The 27,740-nt window shown below is 38.3% G+C and overlaps 1 protein-coding gene across 1 annotated transcript in view; it reads left to right on the plus strand.

The window, feature by feature from the left end:
- EXO1 (exonuclease 1) overlaps positions 1-27,740 on the plus strand; it is a 49,029-nt gene that overhangs the window by 16,499 nt on the left and 4,790 nt on the right. Inside the window, exons 10-14 of the mRNA XM_055418835.2 lie at positions 3,513-3,738; positions 6,348-6,594; positions 15,008-15,566; positions 19,246-19,347; positions 27,518-27,708. Coding sequence (XP_055274810.2) covers positions 3,513-3,738; positions 6,348-6,594; positions 15,008-15,566; positions 19,246-19,347; positions 27,518-27,708 — 1,325 coding nt within the window. The remainder of the gene's footprint in view (positions 1-3,512; positions 3,739-6,347; positions 6,595-15,007; positions 15,567-19,245; positions 19,348-27,517; positions 27,709-27,740) is intronic.

The following is a 27,740-nucleotide window of genomic DNA, read 5'->3' on the forward strand; positions in this document are numbered from 1 at the left end:
TTCTTGTCAGTTTGTTCCTATTTGGGAGAGGCACTGAGAAGCTTAAGAAGCTTTGTGTAAATGAGTGGGGCTTATAGTCTTGGGTTTTATTACTCTTGGTTGAACTGGTTAGCAACAAGCTGGCTTTTGTTTTGTGAATTCTCAAACATCAGCATGTTTTCTTTGTACAGTTCTTTTTTCCAAAATGGGATCCTCCAATTTCTACTTAGCTATGTAAACATTTTGAGAGCAAGATAGGGAAAATAAATTGAGGTGGGCCAGGAAGGGGTGGGTTTCCCCTAGTGGCTTAGTCAGTAAAGAGTGCCTGCAATGTGGGAGACCTGGGTTTGATCCCTGGGTTGGGAAGATCTCAACCAAATGGCAACCCACTCCAGTATTCTTGCCTGGAGAATCCCATGGACAGAGGAGCCTGGTGGGTACTGTCCATGGAGTCACAAAAAGTCTGACACAACTAAGTGACTAACTTTCTTCTTTCTTTAGGAAAGAGTAGGGCTAATCCCACCATTCAATATTTAACCTTGCATTTGATCCCTGTCTTTAGACAAATGGATCTTCTCACTTTTTGAAGTTTTTATGTTACTGTTTGTGGGTTTCAAAGGTCTGGTTGCTCTGAAGGCAGATGGGTATGAATTGACTGTATTGGACAGATTGAAGATGGGGGCCCGGGAGCCATATAATCCTTTTCTCAGCCTTCCCCCTGTTTGCAGCCTCCATGGTACTTGGTTCAAGTCTTTCTCTAAGTTTCTGTACATGGAATTGGTGTCATTCTTTTCTGCAGACACATGAGTTTGATCTTTCTTAAGTTAGGTTCTTTATTTTTATCTTTTTATTGAGATATAGTTGATGTATAATATGTGTTTCACATGTACAACATAGTGATTCATAATTTTTAAGGGTTATACTTTATAGTTATGAAATATTGTCTGTATTCCCTGTATTGTACAGTATATCCTTGTAGCTTTTTTACACCTAATAGTTTGTATTTCTTAATCTCTTACCCCTATCTTACCCCTCCCTCCTTGGGCTAAGTTCTTTAAATTTTTCTGTCTATACTCTTGTCTTCACTATTGGTTTGGAAGTCACAGATATCTCCTAATTTTTCTGGAGATGGAGTTTGTATTTGTTTCTTATTTGTTTGGGCATGATTTTTTTCTTATTGAATTATTATTGACATATTAGTTTCAAGTGTAAACATAGTGACTCAATATTTATATACATTAATAAATTATCATGATCAGTCTAATTACCATCTTTCACCATATAGAGTTATTATAATTTTATTATTATTATTTGACCATGCCAGCATGAGGGATCTTGGTTTTCTGATCAGGGATCAAACCCATGCCTCCTGCATTGGAAGCACAGAGTCTTAACTACTGGACCGTGAGGGAAGTTCCACAATATTATTGACTGTACAACCCTCCATATCTGTGGGCATCTGTAGATTCTACCAACTGCAGATCCAATTAGATTGAATCCGTGGATGCAGAATCCATGGATGTGGAGGGCTGACAGTACTACTCCATTTTATGTAAGGGAGTTGAACATCATGGATTTTGATATCTGAAAGGATCCTATAACCAATCCCTTGCAGCCACTAAGAGATGTCTGTATTCCCTGGGCTGTACATTAAAGCTGTGTGACTTATTTACTTTATAATTGTAAGTTTCTAGACTAAGGGAACTGAAAAGTCTTTATTCTGCTATCTTCTTTACACATTTGAATTACTGATATTAATATAATTTCATCGAGAATGATTGTCAAGTTTTTCCTTTGTCTCAGAAACTCAAAAATAATTGGTTGTATTGCAAATGTTCAGATATCATTGGGAATGTTATGGTTCACTAAGATGGCCATCCTTCATGAGACCAAATCCTTATCAGATCTTTTATTTCATGAGGACATTTCTTTCAGAACCACTAATTGTACATCAAATGAATTATTATTTATCTAAAATAGATAAATCAGATTTTCTACTCTCTTTCTCTCTCTTTTTTAAATGAAACCATCAATGAGATCTAATGCCTTGACCTATACTGCTTAAGCTGTTTTTATTATACCTTTTTTCTCAATGATTCTAAGTTAATTGTTGTTTCTTGTTCATTCTTAAAATATATTATGAATAATGTCACCTTGTTTTTTACTTATTTTATATTTAATCCTTTCTTTAAGTGAAAGATTAGATTCCAGATTCGAGTGGGACTTTTGTCACGTGTAATGCACACCCTTAGTACTGGCATTTTTTATACCATTGTTAATTTTTCCCTTTGCCTCTTCTCTGTTAAGGGTATCATTGACACCCTTTTAGCAGATCATTGTCACTAAAATTTGTTTATTGTGAATAACTTGTATTAGCATTAAAAATGATTATTTACCGAAACTGCAATACTTTGGCCACCTCATGTGACGAGTTGACTCACTGGAAAAGACTCTGATGCTAGGAAAGGTTGGGGGCGGGAGGAAAAGGGGACGACCAAGAATGAGATGGCTGGATGGCATCACCAACTCTGTGGACATGAGTTTGAGTGAACTCCGGGAGTTGGTGATGGACAGGGAGGCCTGGCGTGCTGTGATTCATGGGGTCGCGGAGAGTCGGACACGACTGAGTGACTGAACTGAACTGAACTGAACTGACTGTCAATTAGCTCTTTCTCAGAGAAAGTTTTATGCATGACTCAGTGTAGACCAAAGTAGCTTTCTGTTTAATACATAGGTATTGTTCATTAATACTTGCCTATTTAATACATAGATATTGTCCACTAAAGAAACTATTGTTTTGTAAATAAGATTGTTTCCATTTGAGCTCATCTAAGTTCTGAAGATAGGATAGTTGATTAAGTATATAATTTTATGGTTTTGATTTTCAGATCCTTTGTAAAGGGTATGTCAGTAATTAGAGGCTTATTTGCTAGATTATTATTAAACTATTGTATATTGAAATATTAGTCACATTTTAAAAGTTTTTTTCTGATCATACTTCTTCAAGTATAGTTTTATTTCTTGCACTGATCATCTTATGAAGATATATTTTTTTATTTCTTAAAAATGATCTAACAAGTTTGCTTGACCCTCATTAGGAGAAAAACAGACCTAGGAATACAAGACACATTTAATGGAAAAGTATAGGACTAGCTAACGGGCTTCCCAGGCGGCTCAATGGTAAAGAATTCACCTGCAATGCAGGAGACGTGGGTTTGATACCCTGGGTCATGAAGATGCCCTGGAGAAGGAAATAGCAATGCACTCCAGTATTGTTCCCTGGGAAATCCCATGGACAGAGGAGCCTGTCAGGCTACTGTCCATGGGGTTGCAAAAGAGTCAGACATGACTTAGCAACTCAACAACAGCAAATAGGATTAGCAAAGTAGAAAGTGTTATTAGAGGATGGATATTTTATCAAAAGCAGTTGAAAGGAGTAATTTAATTATTTGCTTATAATTTGTGTTGATACAGAGGGAAATGATTTAACCATTTTTCTTCTTTAAGTAACCTTTTTCTTTTTACTACTTTAGCCTGCCAGATCAAGAAGTCATAGTTGGACTGACAAAGCATGTCAAAAATCATCTAATATTAATAGCATTTGGCATAGAAATTATTGCCCTAGGCGTGAACTGGAGATTGTTTCAGATACTACAAAGGTGAAGGAAAATCCAAGTACTGTGGGCATTAAACAAGTGATTAGTACTAAAGGGTTAAATCTTCCAAGGAAGTCATCCATTGTTAAAAGACGAAGAAGTGGTATGTATTTTATTTTTGTGAAATGCTAGTGAGAATTGGTCACATTTTAGAAGTCTTTGTTAAATCTAAGGTCGTTAAGATTTTTTTCCTATTTCTTTCAGAAGTTTTATAGTTTTATTTCTTATATTTAGGCCTTTGATCCATTTTGAATTAATATTTTATATGGTGTTGTGAGGTAAGGATCAAGGTTCACTTTTTTTTTGTATATGGCAATTCAGTTCTAACACCATTTGTTTAAAAAATTATCCTTTTTCCATTGAATTGTCTTGACACATTTGTGGACAGTTGACCGTATATATGCAGGTCTCTTTCTGGGCTCTATTATTCTGTACCATTGGTCTCCTCCTACTTTGTGTCAGAAAAACTGTCCTGATTACTATACCTTTATAGTCAGTCTTGAAAACAGATAATGTAAGTCCCTAAGTTTGTTCTTCTTTTGAGAAGTTGTTTTGACTATTTTGTGTTCTTTGCATTTCCATACAGATTGAATCAACTTGTCAGTTTCCTTAAAAAAAAAAAAAAAGCCTGCTAAGGTTTTGATTGGGATTTAGCTGAATCTATAGATTATTTTCCCAGGTGGTGCTAGTGGTAAAGAACCCACCTGCCAGTCCTGGAGACTTAGTAAGAGACCCAATTTCGATCCCTGGGGTGGGAAGATAGGAGACCATGGCAATCCACTTCAGTATTCTTGCCTGGAGAATCCCCTGGACAGAGGCGCCTGGCAGGCTACAGTCTATAGGGTCACAGAGTCAGACACGACTGAAGCAACTTGACACATGCATGGATTATTTTGTGGAGAATTGACATCTTAATGATATCAGGGTTTTGGACCCATTTATTTAAGTTTTCTTCAGAAATGCTTTGTAGTTTTTAGTGTACAGTCTTACACATATGTTGTCTAATGTATCCCTATATTTCAGATTTTTGATGCTGTTATAAATGATATTTTTAACTGCAATTTTTGGTTCATTGTTAGTATATAGAAATACACTTGACTTTTGTATATTAATCTTGTGTTTTGAACCTTACCAAAATCACACATTAGTTCTAGTGGAAATCTAGAGCCCTGTAGTAGAGACAGACCTCCTTTCAGACCAATAGTCACCAGTAGTCTGTCCAGCTATTCAACTCGCTGCAAATTCTTATAACTAATATATAATGACTTTTGCTCTGCATTGCCCACTATGATAATATGAGACACTGAAGTGTCTTGATCAATTGAGGATATACTAAATCTATGAATTTCTCCAAATAGATAGTCTAACAACCTTATCATGAAAAGAAAATGAGGTTAGCATAGTGTAACTTCTTGGTGAAGGCTTTCTGGGGATCCTACAATACTTTTTTTCCTCTTCTGTAGAGCTTGCAGTTTCCTGCATAATAAACAGATTTTGGCTTATACAAGTTTGCTGACCTGTAGGTATTTTTTCTAACCTGTACATTTTTGAATTTGAGGTGTCACCTTGTCTCCAGTATTTTGGCACCCTCCACTGCTCTGCCCACATCTTAGTCATAAGCATTTACTCCCATGTGAGTGGAAGCTATTTAGACTGAGAAGTAGTTGGATTAATTTTAAGCACATTAATGCTTTGTCTTTGTGCTTGCCTATTTCAGCTTTACCACTTTTATGTTATTTAGTCTTATGATTTATTCTTATACCATTAGAATACATTTGTTACACAACAATCTTCTAGAACTCTAAAGCTGTGTAATGAGGATCAGAGCTAGAGTACAATTGCTTTCCACTCCAGTATTCTTGCCTGGAGAATCCCATGGATGGAGGAGCCTGGTGGGCTACAGTCCACAGGGTCGCAAAGAGTCAGACATGACTGAGCGACTTCACTTACAAGACAATCAAATATACCTCAAAAACCATCTCAGTGATGGTGTATATATACATATATTAGGTATAGCATCTGGTTTTAATAAAACATTCTCTTAAACCAAACATAGATTAATCATAGGTTTAATTTTTTTCTTCCCATGGTGGCTCAGCTGGTAAAGAATCTGCCTGCAATGCAGGAGATCCCGGTTCAATTCCTGGGTCGGGAAGATCCTCTGGAGAAGGGATAGTCTACCCACTCCAGTATTCTTGGACTTCCCTTATGGCTCAGGTGGTAAAGAATCCACCTGCAATGGGGGAAACCTGAATTCGATCCCTGGGTTGGGAAGATCCTTTGGAGAAGGGAGCAACTAACCACTCCAGTATTCTGGCCTGGAGAGTTCCATGGACTATATAGTCCATGGGGTCACAAAGAGTCGGACACAACTGAGTGGCTTTCACTTCACTTAATTTTTTTTTTTTGCATTCAAAATTAGGCCCTTTTTTTTTTTACATTCAAATAGTATAATGAGTGTAAAGCCTTGCAGAATTGATTGTATCCTGAAATTCATACAAATAAATGACATTAAATCATAGTTAATTTTGAAACAAACAGCCAAGGGAATTTTTTTAAAAAAATCGTTTTATTTCCTTTTCTGATGCATAATCAAAAAAAGGAAAAAAAAGACTTAATCTTTAGGGCAATAGAACATAGGCTGTGAAACTGAGACCAAATCTCTAACTAGTCATGAAATAAAAATTTACAAATAATCTTATTTTTATTTAGAAGAACTGTCAGAAGATGATATGTTGGATCAGTATTCTACTTCCTTTACAAAGAAGATCAAGAAAAATAGTTGTGAAGGTAATAAGTCATTGAACTCTTCTGAACTGTTTATGCCTGACCTGGTAGATGGAACTACTGTTAAAAAAAGCTTAAGCACACCACCTACGACAAGAAACAAATTTGCAACATTTTTACAGAGAAAAAATGAAGAAAGTGGTGCAGTTGTGGTTCCAGGCACCAGAAGCAGGTATTGTTACATCTACAGAATGTTGTGTGTCTATTAGATTACATACTCTGTTGGTGTTTATTTTCATTGTTATGAATAGCACTGAATCTAATGAAACGGGTGTAGGACTTGGCTTAATCCAGTTTGTCATATATTGCCTTAGTTCCACTTGGACTTCTATTTTGTTATCTCTTGATACAGAACTAAAATAAGAATTGTAGACCTTATTGCATTTTGCATTAGAATACCCTTTGTTGCTTTGCCAGGGGGCAGGGAGGATCCACCTTCTTTTTTTCTGTTTTTTTTTAGTTTGTTTAAGAGTTAAATATAATTTCACAAAGTACTTTTGCAAATCTGTTTAAATACAGATGACTATGGAATTCTCGTATTAACTGATAATCTGATATAATACTAGGTGCTGGGTTACAGAAATGAGAGACATAGTTTTTGCTCTTGAGAAACAAATAGTTTTTCCTAGTTGGAAAAATAGGTCAGTAACAAAAGCATTCCATACCGTGTGGTAAGTACAGTGACAAACTCATGCATGAGGTGTTTTGAGGGCATCTAATGCTGAGACAGTGGTTGGAAAGGGTGAGAGGGAAGGGGCGCGTGTAAGGTGTTCTTACCTAGGTTTAAATGATTCGTGGGTGAAGCAGATAAAGAATGGAGCCAGGTGTTTTACCAGCAGACTCATGTAGCTTGGACAGAAGTATGGAGGTGAGCAGCAGTGTAGAGCATGGGGGCAACTCTTTGCTGTTGATCACTGCTATTTTTACTTATGCCACAATGTAAATTGGAAAAAGAATGAAAAAGGAGCAGGAAGGTAGATGATGAAGGGGGAGAAATAAGGAAGCCAGTTCATGAAAGGCTTGTGAGCCAACCTAAGGAACTTTGAGTCTGTAAGGGGAATAGGAAACATTTAGAAGGTTTTAATCAGGAGAAGGTTATGATTTGATTCCTGGTTTAGGTAGACCATTGGTCCCCAACCTTTTTGGCACCAGGGATCAGTTTCTTAGAAGACAGTTTTTCCATGAAACTGATGAGGGGATGGTTTCAGGATGATTCAAGCACATTGCATTTATTGTACACTTTATTTCTACTATTATTACATTGTGATATATAATGAAATAATTATACAATTCACCATAATACAGAATGGGTGCATTCTGGGCAAGTGCACTCAGTGGGAGCCTTGAGCTTGTTTTCCTGCAACTAGATGGTCCCACCTGGGGGTGGTGGGAGACAGTGACACCTGAAGCATGTTGCTTATGTCCAGTCTACTCCAAAATCTCGTTTTGGTTGCTGTCACTGCAGAAAACCCTGCTTCACAGAGTTAGGATGTTGGAAATAGAAGCCAACTTTTTAGTGTTTTTGTGGCAATCTCAGGCTATTCCGCCTTGACTTTAATCCAAAACGTATGGAGGTTTGAAGTTGTCTCAAACATACTTTTATGGCCACCATCATGTATGATCTCAAGCAGGTGATCCTCTTCTAGCATGGACAAAGTCTGTTCACCTGGCTTGTTCACAAATGGGTCGTGGGTCCACTCCTTCCCAGTCCGGGGGTCTTAGGGGAGGAATGCTCAGACTCTTTTGAGAACTGAGACAGGTGATCTTGCATCCAGCTGGAAAAAGAAGCCCCTGGCTCAGTCTCTTTCAAAATCTCTGCTAATGTGTGAAATGTCAAAAACCCCAGTGTTCCCCTGTCGCCCCCATAATTCCAGTCTGGCTTTGAATGCGGCCACTGTATCTGCTGACTTGAACACAGTTGTTCTCTCCTGAAGTGACAGACTGAGTTCGCTGAGCAGGTTGAATATGTCACACAAGCAAGTTTCGCAATCCCTTCTGTTTCACTGAAATGTGCTACCAGCAGTGACTGTTTTTCTGAAAGAAATCTCTGGAGTGGCTCTTGTAACTCAAAAACTCTAGCCAGTGATCTACCTTTAGGAAGCCACCTCACTTCTGAGTATAAGAGAAGGCGTGTGTGCTCTGTGTCCATCTCCTCACAGAGTTATGCAAATAGACTTGAATTAAAGGTGTGTACTTTAATGTGATTATTTTAATCACATCCTGCAAAACGTTAAGTTCAGGTGATATTTTTCAGCTAGCCAGCATTTCTTTATGGATGACACAGTACTCAGACTCACATTCAGAAATGAGCTCTTTGACCCAAGTAGTGGAACCAGAAAGCTGTCCAGTCGTGGCAGCCGCTCCGTCTGTGCATTTCTGAACACAAAATGACCAGTTTTCCTGATATGTAATCAGTCAGAGACTTGAATAATTTTGCAGCTGTGGTGTTGATTGGCAACAGAAGTGCACATAACATATCCTCGTGCACATCCTCCTGAAAAACAGATCACTCAAAAACAAGCATTGTTGTCTTGTCAGCGTCGGTAGACTTGTCAACCTGGATTTGTCAACCTGGATTGCATACTATGGTGACTCATTAATCCTCCTTAACAATTATGCCTCAGTATCGTCTGCTGTTTCATCAGTTTGTCTAATTATGGTGCTAGCCAAAAGAGGAACCTGTGCCACCTTTTGAACTATAGCCTCTTCTAAAAGTTCATGACAAATGTCCTTAGCAGGATCAACTCCTCCCCAAGAGTAAAGGGCTTCTTAGCTTTAGCCATGCAGTCAGCCACTAAAAATGATACTCTCAGTGTAGACACATTTAATGAAGTGGTGGCCTTCAAGAATTCCTTCTATTCTTCATGTTCACATTTTTTTTTTTCTTCTGAAACTTCAGAGGCTTGTCTTTTAATCCTGGGTGCTTGGTCTCCATGTGGCAAAGTAGTTTTGAAGGTTTCATGGCTTCTCTAGATAGCTAATCTCCAAGCTGATTAGCTTGGAGAATGTGAATTGCATATTTCAATGCACCCATAATTGAAGTAGGACTCTTGGTATTTTCTTTTAAATGCAGGTTTCTTTTTGTTGGCAGGCTTAGAGTGTTCTGCTGTTTCATCATTGGGTCTTTCCCCCTTTTCAAAGAAGTTCTCCAGTAATGTTTGTTTTTTATTCATTTCACTAGGGTTAGCTTGTGGGCTTACCAAAACTGACGGAGAAAAGTGTGCAGGGCGGAAAAGAGGCAAGGAATTAGAGGTGGTAAATGAAATAAAGGTCAGGCTACACGTGAACTAAAAATAAGCATTGGATTCTGACTTAAAGCCTGCTACTAGATGTACGTGTACGACTGAAGTACATCAACGCACTTACCACTATAAAGCTTGCCACCAGATGCAGCCTAATTGTCACTTGCCATCACTGATAGGGTTTTGATATAAGTCTGCAAGCATGTGATTTGTTACGATCTCTGTATATCTCTGCTTGTGATAATCTGTATTTGCAGCCGCTCCCCAAAGCTAGCATCACCATCTCGGTTCCACCTTAGATCGTTAGGCATTAGATTCTCGTAAGGAGCACACAACCTAGATCGCTCACATGCACAGTTCACGGTAGGGTTCTCACTTCTGAGAAAATCTAATGCCACCAGTGATCTGACAGGAGGCAGAGCTCAGGCCGTAATGTGAGCAATGCAGAGTGACTATAAATACAGATGAAGCTTCACTTGCTCATCCGCCCTTCGCTTACCTCTTGCTTTGTGGCCTGGTTCCAAACAGGCCATGAGACCAGTACGAGTCCATGGTCCAGAGGTTGAAGACCCCTGAGATGGACCACTCTGAACACACTGTGAAGAGTGGATTCTAGAGGACCAATGGCTATTGTCATAGTCCCTGCTAGTTAAGATAAGAATTTGAAGAGTCAGTATTACTTAGGGGTTAGGAATTTGGACCCTGGGGTTAGACCACCTGGATTTTGAATCTTGTCCTGTTTACTCATGAGATGTTTGACTTGGGCAAGTTAGTTTCTGGGTGCTTCAGTTTCTTAAAGTATAGCAATCTTAGGATTGCTGATAGAATTAAATTAAGGTAATGCCAAAGAATGCTCAAACTACCACACAATTGCACTCATCTCACACGCTAGTACGGAGAAGGCAATGGCAAGCCACTCCAGTACTCTTGCTTAGAAAATCCCATGGATGGAGGAGCCTGGTAGGCTGCAGTCCATGGGATCACTATGAGTCGGACATGACTGAGCGAGTTCACTTTCACTTTTCACTTTCACACATTGGAGAAGGAAATGGCAACCCACTCCAGTGTTCTTGCCTGGAGAATCCCAGGGACAGGGGAGCCTGGTAGGCTGCCGTCTGTGGGGTCACACAGAGTCGGACACGACTGAAGTGACTTAGCAGCAGCAGCAGCAGCAGCACACGCTAGTAAAGTAATGCTTAAAATTCTCCAAGCCAGGCTTCAGCAATATGTGAACCATGAATTTCCAGATGTTCAAGCTGGTTTTAGAAAAGGCGGAGGAACCAGTGATCAAATTGCCAACATCCACTGGATCATCGAAAGAACAAGAGAGTTCCAGAAAAACATCTATTTCTGCTTTATTGACTATGCCAAAGCCTTTGACTGTGTGGATCACATTAAACTGTGGAAAATTCTGAAAGAGATGGAAATACCAGACCACCTGACCTGTCTCTTGAGAAACCTGTATGCAGGTCAGGAAGCAACAGTTAGAACTGGACATGGAACAACAGACTGGTTCCAAATAGGAAAAAGAGTACGTCAAGGCTGTATATTGTCACCCTGCTTATTGAACTTATATGCAGAGTACATCATGAGAAACGCTGGGCTGGAAGAAGCACAAGCTGGAATCAAGATTGCCGGGAGAAATATCAATAACCTCAGATATGCAGATGACATCACCCTTATGGCAGATAGTGAAGAACTAAAGAGCCTCTTGATGAAAGTGAAAGAGGAGAGTGAAAAAGTTGGCTTAAAGCTCAACATTCAGAAAGCTAAGATCATGGTATCCGGTCCCATCACTTCATGGCAGACAGATGGGAAAACAGTGGAAACAATTGCTGACTTTATTTTTTTGGGCTCCAAAATCACTGTGGATGCTGATTGCGGCCATGAAATTAAAAGACGCTTACTCCTTGGAAGGAAAGTTATGACCAATCTAAGCATCATATTAAAAAGCAGAGACATTACTTTGCCAACCAATGTCCATCTAGTCAAGGCTATGGTTTTTCCCGTGGTCATGTATGGATGTGAGAATTGGATTATAAAGAAAGCTGATCTCTGAAGAAATGATGCTTTTGAACTGTGGTGTTGGAGAAGACTCTTGAGAGTCCCTTGGACTGCAAGGAAATCCAACCAGTCTATCCTAAAGGAGATCAGTCCTGGGTGTTCATTGGAAGGACTGATGTTGAGGCTGAAACTTTTTGGCCACTTGATGCAAAGAGCTGACTCATTGGAAAAGACCCTGATGCTGTTAAAGATTGAGGGCAGGAGGAGAAGGGGATAACAGAGGATAAGGTGGTTGGATGGCATCATTGACTCGGTGGACGTGGGTTTGGGTGGACTCTGGGAGTTGGTGATGGACGGGGAGGCCTGGCATGCTGTGGTTCGTGGAGTCACAAAGTCAGACACGACTGAGCAACTGACCTGACTGAAAGTGTGTAAAATAGTGCCCAATAGAGGACAGACATACAATGAAAATAGCTCCATTTCATTGACTTTGGATCGTGGTAACACAACTATAAACAGAAATTAGTAACTTTAAGAAAAAGAAAATTTATCAGCTTCTGTATTTCTCCAGAAGACTTAGAAAGTGATATAAAAAATTTTTTCAAGTTTAATAAATTAGGTTGCAGCCATTTTTGTCTAACCATGATGATGGGAAATGGTCATGAAAGAATGAACCACTGGTAATCCCTAAGCTCCTTTTAGGGAACGTGTCAAACCCTTCTCCCATCAGATCTTCTCAAGGGAACATTCATAGTACAGTGAAATGATCATTTTGATTCTTTCTTTGTTAAAGAATTAACACCCTCATTAAAGGTGTTTGTTAACAATGCAATAATGAAACCATGGCTGCACAAATAGAAAATGGGTATATAGATGATATATGTTGCTTTATACATTCTGGAAAGTTGAATTCTGTCATTTGGAGAAATTTGTGAAATTTGCGTTTTATCTTTTGGGTGAAAATAGAATTTCCTTTTTCTGCCTCTTTGGAGACAGCTAATGGGAATAAAATGGCAATCACTCCAGTATTCCTACCTGGAAGATTCTATGGACAGAGGAGCCTGGCGGGCTACAGGAGTCGCAGAGAGTTGGTCATGACTGAGCACAAACAAGCAAAACAAATGAGAATAATGTTTGTGTATCTCTTCCGGTCTTGGCTGTTGAGTCATTGTGGAAGCTTAATGAAATCTCCATTCGAAGCTGTAAATAGCTGCTTTACCTAGTTTAGTGAGATGTTTCGCTAATAGTTCAGAGGGTGCATTAAGAAATGCTCAGAAAAATATTTTTTTCTGCATCAACTTCCTGTGAAATAATAATTGTGAATGAAACTTTAATGTATAATTTTCTGATCTAGATTATATAGCAATGTCTAATAATAACTAGATATTGTTCAATTAGTTCTCTTAGCTGATTTTCAAGATTTTTTGTATGTTATTCTTCACAACAGTATTATGAGATATTCAGCTCAGTGTTATTTTCTCTATTTTGGGCTCAGAAATTTTTGAGGCTCTAAGAGGTTAAGAAACTTTCCCAGGGATGTATAGTTAGTGATAGTGATAGGAAAGACTCCTAGTCATGTTGACTAGTCATACCTAGTAGTGGTTTGTTGAAAGGCGCACACAGTCAGGTAGGCCTGGATTTGAATTGTTGCTCTATTCTTTACTTAGTCTTTCACATGCCGTTTAACTTCTTTAAGCCTATTTTTTTAACTAAAATATCGGTTCAATAATATATGTAAAATAATATATAAAAGACTTTCAAGACTAGCAGAAGTTATGTGAATCAGACAGCTGGCACCGGTGCCAGTCACTAATCCATATGCCAGTGGTCATTCCCACCCCATTCTTTTTAATATAACATACTAGGAAGTGTATTAAATATGCAAAGTTTGTCTCCAATTGCCTGTCTTCTGCAAGTCTGTTTTAAGTCTTTATAGGTACTTATCCTAGAATGATACATATTTATTTTTTGAGATCTAGAAATATAATTCTCAGTTAAGTAACACCACAGCTATTTGGAAAGAAGCAACTATGAACTGGGAGGGATTCTGGGTTTTAATTCTGTTCTTTGTTGTTGTTCAGTCACTTAGTCATGTCCGACTCTTTGTGACCCCGTGGACTGCAGAATACCAGGCTTCCCTGTCCTTTAACCTCTCCTGGAGATTGCTCAGACTCATGTCCCTTGGGTTGGTGATGCCATCCAAGCATCATCCTCTGCTCTTTAGCTGATTAATTTTACAACCTTGGGCTCTGTTATTCTAACTTCTCTTACTTATTAAATAATACACAGAAAAATGTTTGGATATCATAGAAGTTATTGTTTGCTGAAAAATGGACTATGTGATCAGATAAAGGAGCTGATGTTTCCTGCTCAATGAAAAACCAAATAAGACTTTTCCTTTCACATGCTTCTTCCTTTCTGCCTTATACCCACACACATGAGCTAATGATTTGATGAAAAGGTAAGAGGATTTTTACTCTCGAGCACTTAGTAAATATTCAGCTTATCATCTTGGTTTTGAACTAATGCTTATTAAGAAGGTACATTCTTTGTAAGTTTCATATTTAACCGATCATACACTCACTCTAGGATTTTCTTTCTAAACCTAAAAATGCTACTTGAATACATCCTTCTGAGTAATGATGCAATTTTTGTTTCATTTATATTGGAGTTTTTAAAATGACTTTTTTAAAGCTACTACCCTGAGTAAGTAGTACCTCTTTAGTAATATAGAATTTAGTAATTGATTTGAAAGTCTTAACCTCAGTATTTAAAATAGTATAGAAATATATAGGGTATATAAAAAGCTTGGTAGATTAGTATGCTACTACAAGTTCCCAGATGGTTTACTACTAGGAGTTAAGCTAAAATGAGAGGTAAGTAGCTAATTTATTTTATTTGTATTTTAATTTATTTAATTTGTATTCAAATTATAAAATAAGAGACAATAGTTATTAAGTATCCTTTCTGTTGCATATTTCTTTATCTGTTCAAATATTTGAGTGTCATGCATGTCTGCTCAGTTGTGTCCTACTCTTTTGTGACCTTATGGACTGTAGCCTGTCAGGCTCCTCTGTCCATGGGATTTTCCAAGAGCGCTGCAGTGGGTTGCTATTACCTGCTCCAGGGTATCTTCCCGATCCAGGGATCAAACCCACAGCTCCTGTGGCTCCTGCATTGGCAGGCGGATCAGCCATGTGTAAAATCTATTTTGCCTTTATTTATGAAATTAATGTATTTATTTTTAAAAAGAAGCGACCATCTTTCCATTATAAATGTTGTCACCTTCGTGAACAAACTCAAATATTTCTGCATTCTTTCCGTTGTTTTTTCTGTTAGGTTTTTTTCCAATTCTCTGGATTCTGCTGATTGTATATCAAAGAAAGCAAGCAACCAGCCTCTAGCTGAAACTGCTGTCACAGATAAAGAAACCGATGCAGGTGAACCAGATTGTCTAGAGGACAAGAAGTTGGTTGATACTAGCGTATTGCATAATTCCGGTGAGCAGATTCCAGATGATGTGACTGTGAAGGCTGAAGAGTCTCAGTCTTTTAAGATCAGCACATTCACGAGGACCGTCTCACCACCCACCTTGGGGACACTAAGAAGTTGTTTCAGTTGGTCTGGAAGTCTAGGAGAGTTTTCAAGAACTCCGAGCCCCTCTCCAAGCACAGCACTGCAGCAGTTCTGTAGAAAGAGTGATTCTTCCACCTCTCTGCCTGAGAATACTGAGATGTCTGATGTAGCTCCGTTAAAGAGTGATGAGTCAAGTGATGAATCACATCCCTTATGTGACGTGGGTCGGTCTTCACAGTCTCAGGAAAGTATGGACTTGTCACCACACAATTTAAATGCATCAAAACTTTCTCAGCCCTCTAGTAAGGATTCAGATTCGGAGGTAAGTCACATTCTGAAGCCTTTGTTTTCAAATTCATATGTAAGAGAAAATAGGATGTTAATCAGATATTTGAGGACATTTTGCCTGTGTTACAGAAATAATTGGTGTTTTCAATTTTTCACTCTAGACCTTACTGTGTAGAAAGTTCATGTTTTACTCATCTGAAGGGCTTCTCTGTATCTTTTCATAGTTTAGACTCTTATACTTTTAATCTAGCTATATATCTTGAATCATCACTGTGCGTTCCACGTAGTGTCTCAAGTTGTGGAACACTTAAGACCTAAGAATGATAAGCTTATTGAAGTTATTATAAATTTAATATTTAAATCCTTAATATAGTCTTGAATTCAGACAATGTTTGAAACCTTATTTTTTTTTATTTTTATTTTTTTTTCTTTATTCAGTTAAAAGTATTTTTATTAAAAAAGCACAAATGCAAAGAAATGAACAGAGGAAAATCCATGCGTCGAACCTGGACTGGTCACCCATGACAATATACATGCTACAATTCCACTCTCCCCAATCACTCCACCCTCACCCTCTCCCACAGAGTCCCAAAGACCGTTCTAAATGCCTATGTCTCTTTTGCAGTCTCTTATACAGGGTTCAGGTTACCATTTTTCTAAAACTAAATGACCCTGTTAATGTGATGGTGTTTGTCTTAAGTTTTAATGCTTAAGAAATATATATATTTTTTACTCTTATTATTCTCGTTCAAAGTCCCCTTTATGACAAAACAAGGTAGTAATGTAAGGGATTTTATGTTATTCTGTTTAAATTAATAAAAGCATCCTAGCCATTCTTTCTTATTCATATAATAGCTTTATTCTTACTTAAATAAAATCAAAACTCCAAATAACTACTACTTGTAAGACCCAGTGATGTCATATTTTAAAATGACAAGATGGCATAAGAGCATTCTTTAAATCTGAATAATCTCAAATTTGCTAATTTATATACTTCATTTATGTTCACAACTATAGTTACCAAGTTGTAAGAACAATTATAACTTTGGTAATATTTGACAGAATTTTGAGGTCTGATAATCCTGAATATTAAACATCTAATAAATCAGTATATCCCTGTGTACCTGTGGTCCATTGCTCAGTTGTGTCCAACTCTTTTGTTAACCCATGGACTGTAGCCCACCAGGCTCCTCTGTCCATGGAATTTTCCAGGCAAGAATACTGGAGCGGGTTGCCATTTCCTTCTCTAAGAGATCTTCCTGACCCAGAGATAAAACCCACATCTCTTGTGTCTCCTGCATTGGCAGGCGGATTCTTTACCACTGCGCCTCCTAGGAAGCCCAGTAAATCAGTATATCTTGTGTTTATCAAAAGCTGAAACTCCAATACTTTGGCCACCTCATGCGACGAGTTGACTCACTGGAAAACACTCTGATGCTGGGAAGGATTGGGGGTGGGAGGAGAAGGGGACGACAGAGAATGAGATGGCTGGATGGCATCACTGACTTGATGGACATGAGTTTGATTGAACTCCAGGAGTTGGTGATGGACAGGGAGGCCTGGCGTGCTGTGATTCATGGGGTCGCAAAGAGTCGGACATGACTGAGTGACTGAACTGAAAGGAAACTTGAGTTGTATTGGACTCAAAGAAAAAAGACTAGTTAAAATGTGGAAACCAATTGTTTTCATTTAGAGAAAGCTGAAATCAGTTAATGTATTCAAATCCAAAATCCATTCCTTGTAGTGTTCTTTAAGAGAGGCTTTTCTGGTAGTTCAGCTGTAAAGAATCTGCCTGCAGTGCAAGAGACACAGGTTCGATCCTTGGGTCAGGAAGACCCCCTGGAAAAGGAACCGGCAACCCACTTCAGTATTTCCCCTGGTGAATTCCATGGACAGAGGAGCCTGGTTAGGTACAGTCTATGGGGTTGCAAAAGAGTCAGATATGACTTGGCAACTAAACAACAAAATGCCAAACCAAATCCTTGAGGCTTTTGCTTCTCTTTTCCTGTTCACTCACTTTGTGTTCAGTTCATCTACACTGGTCACAAAGACTTTTAATATGAGCCTCCATTTTAATGTCATCTTTTTCATTTTCCCCATCTTATTGCATTTTTCTCTTGGCACTATTTGGGTTCCATCACAGTCGCTGTTTCTTGAACATCTTTCATTAAAAACCACTATCTATTTGTGAGGATACTTTCAAGTCCTCTGAACTCCTTTGGGGTATTCTTGTTTCTTTTCCAGCAGATAGCTTCCTGTTTTATTAACTTTGTAAAGCTTTTAGCATGTTTTACTGAGAAGGCTTACCAGCTCACAGCCTATGGTTTCATTATACTGACAAAACTCTCCACATGTCTGTCTTCTAGGCAATCATTTTTGTGCTTACAGTTATAGAAACATAAAATCTTTCCCCTCACCAAAGGAAAAAAAAAAAACTAAGAATCATTCATTAAATCATCTCTTGACACTCGATATGGTAAATTTCTCTTAGGATAAAAGGATTAATGATCAAACAATTGGGACAATAACAGATAACTTAAAAATTATGTAATCTTTCTTTATTCAGAAGTTTTAGAGAGCCACAGTGCCACTGACGTTTCATTTTGAGTATCAGTTTTTACTGTATGATTCTGCAGAAAATGCATTGGAGATTTCCATTGGTGATTCACTGTGAAAAGCAAAAACCATATACTCTTATGTTTATTGAGTTCATTAACCCTATTTGAGATTAATTAATCTTAGGATCTTACTTTTGATCTTTCTTTTAAGAAACAATGTAGCCCAGAGTCATCACTACTATGAGCAAGGAATGTTAGCTCTTCTGTAAGTTACAATCCAAATTAAAGGAATATTTTTGACTTTTGGATTGCTTTTTAAGTATATAATGCTATGTAGAATCCCAAGATAAATATCTGTTGTTTTAAATCCTCTTGAAAAATGCAGAAATGTAAAGTCTCCTGAATTTATTTGTTTACTTTCCAAAGTCCTTGAAAGGCTACAGCATCACATGGATTCTGTATACAATGGCTTAAGCAAGAAGGTTGCTTAGAAATTTAGCATGAAGCATGCCATTGTTTCCATGAACATGAGTTACCTTTCCCTAGATTACTCCGGTTTTGTTGAGCATTGTTCTTTGCTTTGTACACACAGAAGCACATCTCTTGCCTGGATAGAAGTCAGTTTCATCTCAGGCATATGTCCGCTCAATCATGTCCAACTCTTTGTGACCCCATGGACATAGCCCACCATGGCTCCTCTGTCCATGGAATTTCAAGAATACTAGTGAGTTGCCATTCCCTTCTCCAGGGTGTCATCCTGACCCCGGAGGCAAACCTGGGTCTCCTGCATTGCAGGCAGATTCTTTACCAACTCAGCCACCAGGCGTAAACACCTTTAAGAAGAGCTATGTGTTCCCTCTGGTTCTGGAGACCCCGCTTAGAGCTTTTTAATCTATATTTTATACAGTTTACTTCTCCATCTGAAATTTCTTACTAGTTTTCTCTAATGAAACTGGCAAAGATCATTCTTTCCACATTAATTTTCTTTTGTTGTATTTCATGCTTTTAATACCTTTTTTCTTAGAAGTTACATTTTATTTACACTGATTTTTCTCAATTTACTTATTTTATGTTTCTCTGAATATTGGTCAGTTGTCATAAAATCTTGATAGTAAAAATCTAATTTTACTTTATTTTTCGATCTTGGGGATCTAGGAATCTGATTGCAATTTTCAGTCACTTGATAAACAAGGTAATCAGAAATCCAAGCTACACTTGCTTCATTTTTCGAAGAAAGACACGCTTCTAAGAAACAAGGTAAAACACTTATTTAAATTACTTTTAAATTTCAGAAGCAGTTCATGCTTGTTACAGGAAATATGAATATAAGCAAAATTAAATCTCAAAATGCCTGTATTCTTATTTACACAAAAATGTCTACTTTCAAATCTTTTAGGACCATGTTTGTACTTGATTTGTATTGGGTTGGCCAAAAAGTTCCTTTGATTTTTAAGTAAAACTAAAAGACACATTTTTCATTTTCACCAAGAACTTTATTGAACAATGAATTCATTGTTTTGTTCCACTACCTTCTGCCATTTCTCAGGCCAATTCGTAACTCCATCTTCCCAAAACTTTTCATCATTTTGAGCAAAGAATTGTTCCAGGTACATTATTTTCAAAATTTTATAAAGACCAAAATAAGTGAAAATCCAAAGTTACAATATCTGAATATGGCAGTTAAATCAGAAAGCCAGTCATGCTGTAAGTTTTTTCCTGGTCATCAAACCTTGTGGTATCCTGATGGAAGATTATACGTTTTCTGTTGACTCTTCATCTAGTGCTGCTTTCAGCTGGTCCAGTTAGGAGCAGTACTTGTTGGAATTAATTGTTTGGTTTTCCAGAAGGAACTCATAATAGAGGACTCCTTTCCAATCCCACTATATACACATCACTTTCTTTGGATAAAGACTGTCCTTCAGTATGGTTGGTACTTCATTTCACTTGCCCCATGATCTCTTCTGTTCCACATTGTTGAACAGTATCCACTCTTGATTGCCTGTCACAATTTGTTTTTATAGCAGAATGTTTTAATTATGTTTAAGTAGAGAATCACATGCAGAAATACTGTCAAGAAGGTTTTTTTTTCACTTATATGGGACCCAAACTTCAAAGCAATTAACATAAGCAAGCTGGTGCATATGATTTTCAACATTTGATTTGGATATTTTGAGTATGTGAGCGAGCTATCTCCTGTGTGGTATAACTTTGATCTCAGTTTATGTCTCCCTTTGATCACTGTCAACTTGAATTGGTCTACCTGACTGTGGATCTTCGTCTAGTGAGAAATTTTTACCTTTCTTGGGATGAAAAGTGAAAAATGAAAGTGAAAGTTGCTCAGTCATGTCCAACTCTTTGCAACCCCGTGAACTATACAGTCCATGGAATTCTCCAGACCAGAATACTGGAGTGGGTAGCCTTTCCCTTTTCCAGGGGATCTTCCCAATACAGAGAGTAAAGCCAGGTCTCCTGCATTGCAGGTAGATTCTTTACCACCTGAGCCACAGGGGAAGCCCAAGAATACTGGAGTGGGTAGCCTATCCCTTCTCCAGCGAGTCTTCCTGACTCAGGAATTGAACCAGGGTCTCCTGCATTGCAAGTGAATTCTTTACCAACTGAGCTGTCAGGGAATAATAAAGTATAATATTGCCAAAAATATTTTTTTAATTCCATCTTCAATATTAAAATGACTGCACAGGAGTGCGATTGCTGGATCATATGGCACTTCTATTTCCAGTTTTTTGAGGAATCTCCACACTATTCTCCATAGTGGCTGTACTAGTTTGCATTCCCACCAACAGTGTAAGAGGGTCCCTTTTCTCCACACCCTCTCCAGCATTTATTGCATGTAGACTTTTGGTTAGCAGCCATTCTGACTGGTGTGAAATGGTATCTCATTGTGGTTTTGATTTGCATTTCTCTGATTATGAGGGATGTTGAGCATTTTTTCATGTGTTTGTTAGCCATCTTTATGTCTTCTTTGGAGAAATGTCTGTTTAGTTCTTTGGCCCATTTTTTGATTGGGTCACTTATTTTTCTGAAATTGAGCTGCAGGAGCTGCTTGTGTATTTTGGAGATTAATCCTTTACCAGTTGCTTCATTTACTATTATTTTCTCCCATTCTGAAGGCTGTCTTTTCACCTTGCTTATAGTTTCCTTTGCTGTGCACAAGCTTTTGATTTTAATTAACCAGAGGGAGGATAAGGGGAGGAGGAAGGTGGGAGGGGGGTTCGGGAAGGGGAACTCATGTACACCTGGGGCGGATTCATGTCAATGTATGGCAAAACCAACCAATATAATATTGTAAATTAATTAGCCTCCAATAAAAAAAAAGAAAGTAATTAGCCTCCAATTAAAATAAATAAATTAAAAATTTTTTTAAAAATGACTGCACAGAAATTCACTAATTTTGTTTTTTTCTAAAGCACACTAATATGAAAGCTGTCACAATCCAATCTAACAAAATTGTCTCGAAGTTATAGACAAGGAAGTGCTATTAGAGCCATCTTATGGAAAAAAACTTAATGAACATTTTGGCCAACCTAATAGGTGTTTAAGTTGTGAAACATGTTTGTTTTTTTCTTTATAGTATATAAGATCTATTTCATGTCCTTAAGTAACATTACTTATAATGACTAAAACATGCCATGGTGTCGATTTAACTAATCTTATGTTTGTTCTTTACTCTAAAAATGTTTGTTATACCAAACAGTACTGCAATGAAGATTTTGTTGATAAATGTTTGAGTACTGTACACATTCTTGATTTTTCATGGGGATGAATTCTGTGGAGTGGTATTACTGGTCCAAGGGCAGGTATGGTGTAAAGCTTTGATGTGTATTGAAAAAAGGCCTTCTAGAAACTGGGTCCCTGATAAGTCAATGGCTTTTTTCAGTCAGACTATATAAATATTTGTGTGACTGCATAGTGAAAGCTCTTAAGTCAAAAGCCCATTTTATATATTAAGTATCTTGCCAATATCAAAATACTAATTCCTAACTTAAAAATGGGCAAAAGGCATGAACAGAGATCACAAAAGCAAAAAGCCCAAGTGGATGATTAACATATAAAAGCTCATTCAACCTTATTCGTAATCAAATAATACAAAGTAATATAATTTCTTACCTCTTATTTTTCCAAAAGTTTCTAATTTACTGAATTTTATAAAGGTATAAAGTGCTGAGATGAATAATCACATTTAAGATAGCCTAATCCTATTAACTGGTATGATTAATTATCCAAGTAATTAATTAATTAGGATAATAATTAGGATAATCATATTTAGAAGAATAAGAATTGCTGTGCCATTTCTGGAAAGCAATTTGAAAGAGTTCAAATAATTTAACTCAGTAAGTACATTCTAGAACTTGCGCCTAAAGAGATAATGAGAATTTAAATACAAGACTACTTATTCTTGCATTGGTTGCAATAATGAAAAATTGGGGGGAAAAAATCTAAATATCTAAAAAATAAGGGTGTGAAATACATTAAATACATTGTTGGTTTTAGTGCACATATATTACTTTTCTTATATAAGAAAACTATATTTATATAGTTAATAGGTTACTTTCTTATGTTTATTTGTGAAAGCATAGAAACTTTACAAACATTTTTAATAAGTGATCTAGTATATCTATTTGAAAGAAGGTCATATCTCATATAAATATAAACCTGAAAGATATTAAGGATGTAAATGTAAAATATGTAAATATAAAGTGAAAGTTGCCCAGTCATGTCTGACTTTTTGGGGACCCCATGAACTGTATAGTCCAAGGACTTCTCCAGGCCAGAATACTGGAGTGGGTAGCTGTTCTCTTCTCCAGCGGATCTCCCCAACCTAGGGATTGAATCCAGGTCTCCTGTGTTGCAGACAGATTCTTTACTAGCTGAGCCAACAGGAAATATAAGTTTCTTTTAAAAATCTGAGTGAGAAAGACTTTTTCAAACAGATCCTGTGTTGCAAAAATGTCCATATTATGTTTGAATGAAAAGGGAAACCATGCTATTAAATAATATGTGTAGCATGGTGTTTTTGTTTGCATTGAAAATACGCATATTGTATATGTTTGTATGTGTGTGTGTGTGTTAGTCACTTAGTCCTATCCAACTTTTTGTGACCCCATGGACTGTAGCCCACCAGGCTCCTCTGTCCATGGGATTTTCCAGGTGAGAATGCTATAGTGGGTTGCCATTCCCTTCTCCAGGGGATCTTCCCAACCCAGAGATTGAACCCGGATCTCCTGCACTCCTGGCAGATTCTTTACCATCTGAAACTCCAGGGAAGCCCATGTTTGTATTCAGTTCAGTTCAGTTCAGTCGCTCAGTCGTGTCTGACTCTGCGACCCCATGAATCACAGCACGCCAGGCCTCCCTGTCCATCACCAACTCCCGGAGTTCACCCAAACTCATGTCCATCGAGTCGGTGATGCCATCCAGCCATCTCATTCTCTGTCGTCCCCTTCTCCTCCAGCTCCCAATCCTTCCCAGCATCAGAGTCTTTTCCAGTGAGTCAACTCGTTGCATGAGGTGGCCAAAGTATTGCAGTTTCAGCTTTAGCATCAGTCCTTCCAAAGAACACCCAGGACTGATCTCCTTTAGGATGGACTGGTTGGATCTCCTTGCAGTATAAGGGACTCTCAAGAGTCTTCTCCAGCACCACAGTTCAAAAGCATCAATTCTTCAGCGATCAGCTTTCTTCACAGTCCAACTCTCACATCCATACATGACCACTGGAGAAACCATAGCCTTGATTAGACAGACCTTTGTTGGCAAAGTAATGTCTCTGCTTTTTAATATACTATCTAGGTTGGTCATAACTTTCCTTCCAAGGAGTAAGCGTCTTTTAAATTTCATGGCTGCAATCAGCATCCTCAGTGATTTTGGAGCCCCAAAAAATAAAGTCAGACACTGTTTCCACTGTTTCCCCATCTATTTCCCATGAAGTGATGGGACCAGATGCCATGATGTTTGTTTTCTGAGTGTTGAGCTTCAAGCCAACCTTTTCACTCTCCTCTTTCACTTTCATCAAGAGGCTTTTGAGTTCCTCTTCACTTTCTGCCATAAGGGTGATGTCATCCGCATATCTGAGATTATTGATATTTCTCCCAGCAATCTTGATTCCAGCTTGTGCTTCTTCCAGCCTAGCATTCCTCATGATGTACTCTGCATAGAAGTTCAATAAGCAGGGTGACAATATACAGCCTTGACGTACTCCTTTTCCTATTTGGAACCAGTCTGTTGTTCCATGTACAGTTCTGACTGTTGCTTCCTGACTTGCCTACAGGTTTCTCAAGAGGCAGGTCAGGTGGTCTGGTATTCCCATCTCTTTCAGAATGTTCCACAGTTTCTTGTGATCCACACAGTCAAAGGCTTTGGCATAGTCAATGAAGCAGAAATAGATGTTTTTCTGGAACTCTCTTGCTTTCTCCATGATCCAGCGGATGTTGGCAGTTTGATCTCTGGTGCCTCTGCCTTTTCTAAAACCTGCTTGAACATCTGGGAGTTCACCATTCACATATTGCTGAAGCCTGGCTTGGAGAATTTTGAGCATGACTTTACTAGCGTGTGAGATGAGTGCAATTGTGCGGTAGTTTGAGCATTCTTTAGCATTGCCTTTCTTTGGAATTGGAATGAAGACTGACCTTTTCCAGTCCTGTGGCCACTGCTGAGTTTTCCAAATTTGCTGGCATATTGAGTGCAGCACTTTCACAGCATCATCTTTCAAGATTTGAAATAGCTCAACTGGAATTCCATCACCTCCACTAGCTTTGTTTGTAGTGATGCTTTCTAAGGCCCACTTGACTTCACATTCCAAGATGTAATCATGGTAAAAAGTCTGGAAAGATATTAAAATTATTTGCGGTGATAGGACTAAAGATGTAGAAAGTACTTTCTCAAAAGGAGGTACATCTGGACATTAAACCATCATCTTTTTATTATTATTATTATACTTTCAGATTTGCATTGTGAGTGTTTTAACTGTCACTTCTGTTTTGGTGACAGCTCCTCAGATGAACCTTCCCTCTTGCTCCCTGGTGTCCATCTTCAGTATATAAAGTCAAATTCATCTTTCTTTTTTAACCTACAACCAGTACTTCTTCAGGTACTTATCAGCTGTAATAATATTTGCTCTGTGTCACTTAGTTTCAAAATCTTAGGGTTGTCCTCTTTCTTTGTAACTTCCAGCTGGATTCTTCTTTTTCAAGGGCTAAAGAAAAAACAATCAAGACATCTATACTTATCTAAATCCTGTTTCTTTCTCTGTCTTATTTCTTGCTCTCCTTTTTTCCTGTCATCAACATCCTAATTTAATATTTCATCTTTCAGATGTGAATCTTTCCATTCTTTATACACCCTCTACTAGGTTCATCAATTTTAAATCCTTGTTTTATATTACCACACTCCTACTGTCCTAAAAAAACAGTCACAAAACTTGAATGGCTCCACATTTCCAGCAGCATACAAGTCAATGGATTCAAGGCACAGATAAAGACAAATATCATATGATATCATTTAATCATGGAATCTTTAAAAAAAAAATGATACAAATGAACTGATTTACAAATCAGAAATAGAGTCACACACATAGAAAACAAACTTAAGTTGCCAAAGGGGATAGCGGGGAAAGTAGGGTAGAGATAGAAGCTAGGTGTTGGGGATTAACATATACACACTGCTGCTGCTGCTGCTAGTTTGCTTCAGTCGTGTCCAACTCTGTGCAACCCCATAGATGTCAGCCCATCAGGCTCCCCCATCCTGGGAGTCTCCAGGCAAGAACACTGGAGTGGGTTGCCATTTCCCTCTCCAATAAGTGAAAAGTGAAATTGAAGTGGCTCAGTCGTGTCCGACTCTCAGCGACCCCATGGACAGCAGCCCACCAGGCTCCTCCGTCCATGGGGTTTTCCAGGCAGGAGTACTGGAGTGGGGTGCCATTGCCTATATAAAATAACAAGGACCTACTGTATAGCACAGGGAAATATACTCAGTATCTTGTGATAACCTATAAGGGAAAAGAATCTGAAAAGAATATATATATAATATATATGTGTATATAACTCAGTCACTTTGCTGTACCCTTGAAATTAAAACAATATTGTAAATTATACCTCAATTAAAAATCAATAGATCAATTTAAATGTCAGTAGAGATCTGTTTAAGTAAATTATGGTACATTTATACAATGGAAAAGATAAGCAACCTATTCAAAACAAAATTCAGTTCTACATGTGAAATGGAAAAATCTTCAAGATACATTACTCCATAAAATAAAGATATATTAAGCAAGGAAAAAAGTACACATTGTGGTATGATGCAGTTTTTAGTATGCTGCCAGTCGTGTGGGAGAAGGCAATGGCAAGCCACTCCAATACTCTTGCCTGGAAAACCCCATGGATGGAGGAGCCTGGTAGGCTGCAGTCCGTGGGGTCGCTAAGGGTTGGACACGACTGAGCGACTTCACTTTTCACTTTCACACATTGGAGAAGGAAATGGCAACCCACTCCAGTGTTCTTGCCTGGAGAATCCCAGGGACAGCGGAGCCTGGTCGGCTACCGTCTATGGGGTCACACAGAGTCGGACACGACAGAAGTGACTTAGCAGCAGTAGCAGCAGCAGCCAGTCGTGTGGTGTGTATGTGTAAATGAATTCAGTCATTGCACAGGAAACCGGTAATAGCGATTGCCCGACCAGTCCTTTCTAAAGGAGATCAATCCTGGGTGTTCACTGGAAGGACTGATGCTAAAGCTGAAACTGCAATACTTTGGCCACCTCATGCAAAGAGTTGACTCACTGGAAAAGACTCTGATGCTGGGAGGGATTGAGGGCAGGAGGAGAAGGGGACGACAGAGAATGAGATGGCTGGATGGCATCACCGACTCTGTGGACATGAGTTTCAGTGAACTCCGGGAGTTGGTGATGGACAGGGAGGCCTGGCGTGCTGTGATTCATGGAGTCGCAGAGTCGGACACGACTGAGCGGCTGAACTGAACTGAAAGGCAGTGAGGAAAGCTGGTGCCTCAGACGGTAAAGCATCTGCCGCAGTGCGGGTGACCCGGGTTCGATCCCTGGGTTGGGAAGATATCCTGGAGAAGGAAATGGCAACCCACTCCAGTATTCTTGCCTGGAAAATCCCATGAACAGAGGAACCTGGTAGGCTACAGTCCATGGGGTTGCAAAGAGTCGGACACGACTGAGCGACTTCACTTAAAGGCAGTGAGGAAGTAAGAGAGACTCACTTTTCTGTCTTTTTGTAACTCTTACCTGTTAAAAATATTATATAAGTTTTGCAGACCTAAACCCACTTTTGCACATTGATTATAGGTTATTTTTTGTTCCAGTGTATAAATAATTTTGTTTCAGTGTATAAAGTTTGAGATTAAAGGTAGTTTGTTTTAACACAGTAGTATTAAAACAAGCATTTACTCTTCAGATTCCTGGGCTGTATAAATCCAGTTCTGTGGACAATCTTTCTACAACCAAGATCAAACCTTTAGTACCTGCCAGAGCCAGTGGGCTGAGCAAGAAGCCATGCATCCATAAGAGAAATCATCACAATGCCGAGAACCAGCCAGGACTGCAGATCAAAATCAATGAACTCTGGAAAAATTTTGTTTTTAAAAAGTGAGTTACCTTGTTACTGATTCTAAAATAGG

This window comes from Moschus berezovskii, chromosome 17, assembly GCF_049115385.1.
Source record: "Moschus berezovskii isolate FMDL1 chromosome 17, NW_MosBer_1.0, whole genome shotgun sequence".
In the NCBI taxonomy this organism is placed as follows: domain Eukaryota; kingdom Metazoa; phylum Chordata; class Mammalia; order Artiodactyla; family Moschidae; genus Moschus; species Moschus berezovskii.